General features: G+C 41.7%; 1 protein-coding gene across 2 annotated transcripts in view; it reads left to right on the top strand.

The window, feature by feature from the left end:
- The window catches only part of stag3 (STAG3 cohesin complex component), a 91603-nt gene that overhangs the window by 16380 nt on the left and 65860 nt on the right, over positions 1–9363 (top strand). For both annotated transcript variants that reach the window (XM_079892661.1, XM_079892662.1), the window contains exons 7-10: positions 485–689; positions 1795–1946; positions 4384–4581; positions 4661–4756. In XM_079892661.1, the coding sequence (XP_079748787.1) occupies positions 485–689; positions 1795–1946; positions 4384–4581; positions 4661–4756 (651 nt within the window). The remainder of the gene's footprint in view (positions 1–484; positions 690–1794; positions 1947–4383; positions 4582–4660; positions 4757–9363) is intronic.

Genomic DNA, 9363 nt, shown 5'->3' with positions numbered 1-9363 from the left:
CACTCACTCACACACACTCACTCACACTCAATTCAATTCAATTCAATTCAATTCAAAATGAGCTTTATTAGCATGACTGTGTAACACAATGTTGCCAAAGCATCAACATATTATATATAAATAATAAAACAAATAAAACATATATGTATAGATCATGTCATATGTAGCATAGTAAATATAAATAAATAGATAAACAAACACAATCTATCCTAATAAATGAATAAATACAGTGGGTCTCTCTAGAGAATTAGCTGACTCTGGCGTTGTGAATAGCTACACACTCACTCACTCACTCACTCACACTCACTCACACACACTCACTCACACACTCACACTCACTCACACACTCACACTCACACTCACTCACTCACACTCACTCACTCACTCTTTCTCTCACACACACACTCACTCACACACTCACACTCACTCACTTACTCACTCTCTCTCTCTCACACACACACACACTCACTCTCTGTCTCTGCAGGACTCGGTCAGCTATCCGCTGGTGTCGCTCGGCTCTCAGTGGCGTCACTTCCGCGAGGGTGTGTGTGAGTTTGTGTGTCTGCTGGTCCGCGGCTGCCGCAACACTCTCCTGTACGACGACTTCCTCTTCTCGTCGCTCATTGCTCTGCTCACGGGTCTGGCCGACTCGCAGGTGCGCGCGTTCAGGCACACCAGCACACTCATCGGTGAGTATCACACACACACACCAGTGTATCACACACACCACACCAGAGTATCACACACACCGGAGTATCACACCGGAGTATCACACACACACACACACACACACACCACACCAGAGTATCACACACACCGGAGTATCACACACACCGGAGTATCACACCGGAGTATCACACACACCAGAGTATCACACACACACACACACACACACACCACACCAGAGTATCTCACACACCACACCAGAGTATCACACACACCGGAGTATTACACACACACACCACACCAAAGTATCACAAACACACACACACACACTATAGAGAGAGACATGCAGTTCCTCCATCTTCCCACACACACACACGTTTCCTTCATTTTAGATTCAACTTAAAAAAAAAAAGATTAAACATAATGTAATTGAATCAACATTGCACTGAATTGATCTGAATAATGGCTCTATTTTCTTTGCTTTACAGGCGAAATTGAATTTGTCTCATTTTTGATGAAGTTCGCATCATTGATTCTGCTTGGAAACCTGTATTGTATAAAGCGCTACAGAAATAAAGCTCATTGACTTATTTTAAGTTAAAGTAAATAAATGTATTTCAAAGTTTAGGATCAAACTGCCTTGTGTTATTGTGTAGAACCCGCGCTGCTAAAATTACCCTACAGAACTCAGTTCGGTTAGACGCCATATTTAATACTAGAAGAAAACGAGGCTGTGAGGGAAACACTTCCAGTCTTTACTAGAAATGGTTAGGGTTAGGTTAACCCTAACTAACCCTAACTAACCCTAACCCTTTACTATAAAGGCCTCGATCACGTCATTTTCACAACTTTCAAAACTGTTTTGTCTACTGGAAGTTAATCGGAACAATCGGTATGTTGTTAATCAGCAGTGCAGTCCAGTGAGCAGAGTCCCTCACAGCCTCGCGACTGAGGCCGTCCACTGATCCTGCATCAGTCACGGACATCACTGTGATCAAACACATGCTTAATTATTAATTAGTGATGAGCGAGTTCATCGTCTGACTGTCGTTACAGTGAAAAACTTTGTAATAACTGGTGCTGAAGGAGAGTGTGTGTGTGTGTGTGTGTGTGTGTGTGTGTGTGTAGCCATGCGCTTGATGTCGTCAATAGTGTCGGTCGCTGCCGATGTGAACGCTCAAGCGCTGATGACCCAGAGACGCTGTGAGCTGGAGAAGAACAAGCCAGTGGAACACAGAGCCGTAGACCGAGTAGAAGAACTAGAGAACTCCTACAGAGAGGTTATACACACTCACTCACTCACACACTCAGGGCTCTACAGTGTGAGTATTTCACTCGCATTTGCACCTAAATTAGATGTGTGCAAGCTTGAAAAATAATTTACGAGCACAGTGCACGAGTGACGTGCTGTTCTCAATACACGGAACAACAGCGATGAAGCGAGGCATACCATTGATTTCACATGGAAAGTAAGCAAGAGGACGTGACTGGGTCGCAACTGCGCAATGTGCAAACATGATGATGCGCTTAACTTTATGCAAATGAGAGCGACGATTTGTGTGAGAGCGTGTTATTGGCTATATGTGTTGTTATAGCCAGATATGATGACTAGGGTTGGGTATCGTTTCATTTTTAGCGATTCCGATTCTGCTCATCGATTCCGGTTCTTATCGATTCTTGTTTCCGATTCCAATATTTTTTGGAGGGAGAAAAAAGGGCAAATACTTGAAGAATAAATATTTCTACCTTTTATTCTTACCAATTTTAAGCAATAACCAATAAAATGGCTGAAGTGAAAGGAGTCTCTTTATATAAAGGTGTTGATTACATTATTACTCCAGCAGTAGGTGGCAAAAATCGACTGTTTTTTTTCATTTAATAATTTATTGAAGAAGACTCGAGAGATTCGTTCAAAAACGGTGAATCATTCATTCATTAAATAAGTATTTATGAGACACTGAATTAATTAGTGTTAGAATTAATTATTCAAACTAGTTTTAAAAAAAAATAGACTATTAGACTAAACATGTTATTCTGAGTAGTTGTCTGATGTATGTAATCGTGATCTCCATTTTAAACAAAACAAAAATGATTTTAAGCCACATAGATTCCTGAATTAGGGACCGTTCACATATCGCGTCTAAAAATGCATGGAAAAGCACGGCCGCGCCGCTTTCTCCTTCTTTCCACAAGCGCTTGCGGTCCCGTGGCGTCTGTCGTTGCTATGCAACCAACCATTTACTAGGCTACTAGATATATTTATGGAGATGAGAAATAAAAACCCGCCCTGTTCATCTATGATCAGCTGTTCAGACGAGCTTTTGATGTTACAGAAAGGTCGGTTGTTTTTTTGTCACTTGACCTGCGCACCGCTTGCGCCATTCTGAAAAGTTGTTTTCATCTCGCCGAGGCATAAGCGTGCAAAAACGAGCGCCACGCACCGTATGCTCATCGCGCCCACGGCGCTTCTATTATGAACGTGCTTGCCGCGCGCCTACATTTGAAATAACGGATAGTCAGGAATCGATAAGAGGAATCGTAATGCGTGCGTCTTATCGAATACCCGGTTTTTGGAAATTTGTTACCGGTCTTAAAATGGAACCGGTTCTCGATACCCAACCCTAATGATGACGCTACTGCAACACGCATCACTGCAGCTGAGCGATCTATTCATCAAGCCAACGCGCAAACTGGCGCAAATGAAAGTGAGTCGCAGACGCTCAACACACAATCATCTTCATTAAAATAAAGAAACGAAATGATATTACCAGTGCTGCTGTCGCTCTCTCCTGTCGCTGATTTAGAAATGAGCTGCTCATCATAAAATGCAGCTCATATCTGTTGCTTTCGGTGACGTGACCTCTGCATAGGCCTACATTACATCTGCATATAGCACGGGAATGGAAGATCGGATTTATACCCGTTTTGCGAATACACACTTAAGTGACCAGGTGTAAAGAGTCCCCTAGACACGCAGGTGAACACGCAGTGAGCTAGATACGCAACACAGTATGAAGCCTATAGTCATTATCTCAAAAGACCAAGTGCAAAAAAATAAAACAAGGAACTCTCGCACACTATCAATACTTGCAAATGAGTATCAAAATTTTATTAGCAACGTTTCGGTCTCACCAAAAGACCAAGTGCAGAAACTGAAGCTAGGACCGAAACAGTCGACATGGAGGACAGGAACTCATAATGTACTGCAAGTACTGAAAAAGACAGAAGCAAGCGGGCATTAGTTTTGTTTTTAGCACTTTTTACTTTATTGAGGTGTTCATTCTTTTTATACATTTTAAAGTAAAAAAATAATAATTACATAAATTTAGGGATAGTTCACCCAAAAATGAAAATTCTGTCATTTATTACTATCCCTAATGTCGTTCCAAACCCATAAGACTTTCACTCATCTTCAGAACACAGAGATTTCTTTCCCTCCATTGACAGCTGCACAACTGACACTTTTAATGCTTCAAAAAGTTCATAAAGAGTTCATAAAAATAATCCATATGATTTGAGCAGTTTAATCAAAACTTTTTTCGCTGTGCTTCTAAATTTCTTTGTGTGCTCCTAAATTTTTTCATTTAGGAGCACATGTAATCCTTGGGAAAAAAATTAGCGTAGAGCCCTGTCACACACACACACACACACACACACACACACACACACACACACACACATATTAGCTATAAACTATGTGTGTGTGTGTGTGCGCAGCTGCTGGAGCATCAGGAGGACCTGCGCTCTCTGATGAACGGGATCTTCAAGGGTGTGTTCGTGCACCGGTACCGGGACCGTGTCCCTGAGATCCGGGCCGTGTGTATGCAGGAGATGGGCGTGTGGATCCGGGACAATCCCGTGCGCTTCCTCAACGACGAACACCTCAAATACGTGGGCTGGATGCTGCATGACAAGGTGCGCTGAGCAGAAACACACACTGATGATCAGATCTGAGAGCTTGTACAGTCACACTGTGTGTGTGTGTGTGTTTCAGCAAGCGGCGGTGCGTCTGCAGTGTGTGTTGACCCTCCAGAAGCTGTACGAGCAGGAGTTCATCAGCCGCCTCGAGCTGTTCACCAGCCGCTTCAGGGTGAGTGTGTGTGTCTGTGTGATTGCAGTGTGTGTTGACCCTCCAGAAGCTATACGAGCAAGAGTTCACCAGCCGCTTCAGGGTGTGTGTGGAGTGTGTGTGCGCAAGGTTAGTGCAGTGCGAGTACATTGTGTGTGTGGAGTAGGACTGGGCGATATATCGATATATTTTTTAAATATAGGGTTAGGGTTAGTAATATATCGATATAGTTCAAATTTGCACTGTGATCCTTGCTCCCCGCGCCCCCGCTCCTCCTTTTCCACTCTGCGTGCGTGTTTAGAGCATGTATGTTATGAGAGGCGAATCATGACTACTTCAGAAAACCCAGCACAATAGGAACTACCAGGCAGTGACATAAGTGTACGCTGAAATAAAGTCTTTCACCTCAGAAAAGCGGACTTTCTTGTCCTGTCAGCCGTTATCCTGTTCTCGTAGCGCACACTCTTCAGTTGCACACGCAAATGCAGCGGCGCGCGCTGTATCGCCTCACTGATCAAGTGCAAAAGAAACTACGAGCATGCTACGCCGTTACGCTGTAAACTGCTCCTGGTGAATAGAATGAAAACCATACCTGCATTACTTTTATTTCGTGTAATTTACAGCGTAACGGCAGTTCTTGTTAGTATTGTGTATTCACCATGGTATCTGTCGTTTCCATATTAACCCCAAAATGCCACTATTTTCCTTTGTGTTATTTTTTATATTTTTAAATGGCTGTAGTGGCTCATACCAACACTGTATTAACTAAAACTAGTTTGGGACTGCTATTTAATAGCTTTAGCATAGGCCTAATGTTTATTTATTAGTACTAGTCTTTACTATTAGTCATATTCTTACAATTTATGTTAAGTAAAGGGGAAAGTACTTGTGTGTGTTAAATTTTGTGTAAACGTGTTATAATTTGCCTATATATATATATATATATATATATATATATATATATATATATATATATATATTATATATATGTGTATATGTATGTATGTATGTATGTATATATAAAGGCAAATTATAACATGTTTACACAAAATTTGTTTATATATACAGTGAGGAAAATAAGTATTTGAACACCCTGCTATTTTGCAAGTTCTCCCACTTGGAAATCATGGAGGGGTCTGAAATTGTCATCGTAGGTGCATGTCCACTGTGAGAGACATAATCTAAAATAAGTATTTGAACACCTGTCTATCAGCTAGAATTCTGACCCTCAAAGACCTGTTAGTCTGCCTTTAAAATGTCCACCTCCACTCCATTTATTATCCTAAATTAGATGCACCTGTTTCCAAGGTTACTGTTGGTAATACACTAAGGCTACGTTCACACTGCAGGCTGAAACGACCCAATTCCGATTTTTTTGCCCCTATGCGACCTGTATCTGATCTTTTCATGACAGTCTGAACGACACAGATCCGATCTTTTCAAATGCGACCCAGGCCACTTGGGTATGTGGTCCCAAATCCGATACATATCCGATCTTTTGAAATGCGACTTCAGTCTGAACGGCCAGGTCGCATGTATCCGACCCGCACGTCATTGATACGCGAAAAACGTCATAATTCTGTAGTCGTCGGTTTGAAAACGGACTGCATATTCGTCGAGCTGAGGTAAATCTGCCGAACGGGTCGACCTCGACGAGCCCATTAATAAAAAAAAAATAAAAAAAGCCCACGGCCATTATATATACACGTTATGTTAACTTATTTGTCCTGAATCTGATATTAGATAGGTCAGCGGCTGCTGTCTGGCTCTTGTGTAACGGTCGCTGCGCGCGCTCGTGTGTGTGTGTGTGTGTGTGAGGGAATCACAGTTAGTTCAAGTTTAGCTACTTCCGCAAACAACAAGTGACGTCGTTGACCGTTGAGTACTCTTCTGCGCATGCGGGTCACTTCTGGGTCATTTCACGTTCACACAGGAGATCACAAAAGGTCGCATTTAATTGGAAATGTGAACGGCCTTACAAAAAAATTGAATTTTTTCAAAAAATCGGAATTGAGCATTAAGCCCTGCAGTGTGAACGTAGCCTAAGACGTCATGGTTTGAAATCATGCATGGCACGGAAGGTTCCCCTGCTTAAACCAGCACATGTCAAGGCCCGTCTTAAGTTTGCCAATGACCATTTGGATGATCCAGAGGAGTCATGGGAGAAAGTCATGTGGTCAGATGAGACCAAAATAGAACTTTTTGGTCATAATTCCACTAAACGTGTTTGGAGGAAGAAGAATGATGAGTACCATCCCAAGAACACCATCCCTACTGTGAAGCATGGGGGTGGTAGCATCATGCTTTGGGGGTGTTTTTCTGCACATGGGACAGGGCGACTGCACTGTATTAAGGAGAGGATGACCGGGGCCATGTATTGCGAGATTTTGGGGAACAACCTCCTTCCCTCAGTTAGAGCATTGAAGATGGGTCGAGGCTGGGTCTTCCAACATGACAATGACCCGAAGCACACAGCCAGGATAACCAAGGAGTGGCTCTGTAAGAAGCATATCAAGGTTCTGGCGTGGCCTAGCCAGTCTCCAGACCTAAACCCAATAGAGAATCTTTGGAGGGAGCTCAAACTCCGTGTTTCTCAGCGACAGCCCAGAAACCTGACTGATCTAGAGAAGATCTGTGTGGAGGAGTGGGCCAACATCCCTCCTCAGTGTGTGCAAACCTGGGGAAAAACTACAGGAAACGTTTGACCTCTGTAATTGCAAACAAAGGCTAGTGTACCAAATATTAACATTGATTTTCTCAGGTGTTCAAATACTTATTTGCAGCTGTATCATACAAATAAATAGTTAAAAAATCATATATTGTGATTTCTGGATTTTTTTTTTTTAGATTATGTCTCTCACAGTGGACATGCACCTACGATGACAATTTCAGACCCCTCCATGATTTCTAAGTAGGGTGACCACCCGTCCCGCGTAGCGCGTGCGCGCACAGCGTTTGAAGCCTAATTCACGCGTCCCGCAAATTGAGACCGTGTCACGCATAATCTATGCTTGCTCAAAAAAAGTTGGTCGCTCTATATCCTCGAGCCCCAAGCAGACAAACGAACATTACTTGACATTTCAGCACGCTATTGTTGCGACACCCACCCCTCAGTTGAACTGCTGACTAGGTTGTTGTTGTTAACTTTTTCGTTGTTGTCATGACAGCGCACGCACGCGCATACCAGACACACTGGGAAGGAAGGAACTTTTAGATGCGCACTTTCCAATTCGAAAAATTCGAGAAAGAGTCTGAGAGGCAACGCCATCATCAATTAAAAAGCGAAGGTGTGGGTACAAGAAAGAATGGGGAAATGAATATTTGTGGCTGAAAGGTGTTGAGAGGGATACCGAGAGGGCTTTTTGTTACCTTTGCAAAACGTCCTTCTCAATCGGACATTAGGGGAATATGATGTCAATCGTTTTTTCGTCTTTTATTTTTTATACTTTTTTTTTTTTTTTTTTTTTTACTGTTCCTGTGGTGTTGAGCAACTACAATTCCTGTTAATCCTATACTTTTATATTACAATTTATTTAAAGTAAATAAATTGTAATGAAAAATAAATAAAATTAAATAGTAAATCTTAAGTGGAAGTACATCTGTCAATTCATTGAATGTTCAAAATATTATGAGTCTTAATTTAGAAAAAAAAATATACACATTTGGCCTATTCATGAGCATCAGCAATTACACGTTTATAATAGGGCACGATTAAGATACGAAGAATAGGGCATTATTAATATACCATGTAAGGTGATATGTGCTAGAAATGGTTAAACCACTATCAGTGAGTCTGCCAGTGAGTCTGCCAGTGGGGCACCGCCGCCCGCGCCAGGCAGTGTCCCACATTGTCCCTCAGAAACATACCCCTTGTCCCCCCTTGGGCTTATTAGCAGGTGGTCACCCTATTTCTAAGTGGGAGAACTTGCAAAATAGCAGGGTGTTCAAATACTTATTTTCCTCACTGTATATTCAGTGTAAACTTTGATAATCATAATTAATAAATCGCAATTACAATTCGAAGGGAATAATCGGCAATTTTGATTTTTGTCATAATCGTGCAGCCCTAACTTGGGTGAAGAAACCTGTTTATTATTTATTCATTTGATTTTGCAACTGTTCACTGAAATAGCTGGTTTCAATAAAACTACTTTTGACATGTCATATTTGGCTTTGACTTTGACTGAACATTTGCTCTCACTTTGCGGAAAAAATATCGGGATATATATTGTATATCGATATTCAGCCTAAATATGTCGGGATATGACTTTTGGTCCATATCGCCCAGCCCTAGTGTGGAGTCAAGTCACCTTTATTTATATAGCGCTTTTTACAATACAGATTGTATCAAAGCAGCTTCACAGTGATAACATGAAAATAATACAACAAAGTTTGTTTCTAGAAGAAAATTGCGTCATCGTCCACCTTAAAGTCCCTGTAAAGGCAATTCTACAAAAAAAAATCTAAACACATGATAAATGTTAGAAATGTATTGCTAAAACACATTACAAAGACTGTGAACTGTGAAGTACTGACTTGTGGAGTTAGACCGTTAAACAGTTTTTCACTGTTGCTGTGTTCCGGATTTTTTGGGCGGGGCTAAAATGGTGGCTCGATGACGCACTGGA

The sequence above is a fragment of the Squalius cephalus genome, assembly GCF_949319135.1.
Source record: "Squalius cephalus genome assembly, chromosome: 14".
NCBI lineage: Eukaryota > Metazoa > Chordata > Actinopteri > Cypriniformes > Leuciscidae > Squalius > Squalius cephalus.
This window is presented reverse-complemented; position numbering and strand designations above follow the sequence as displayed.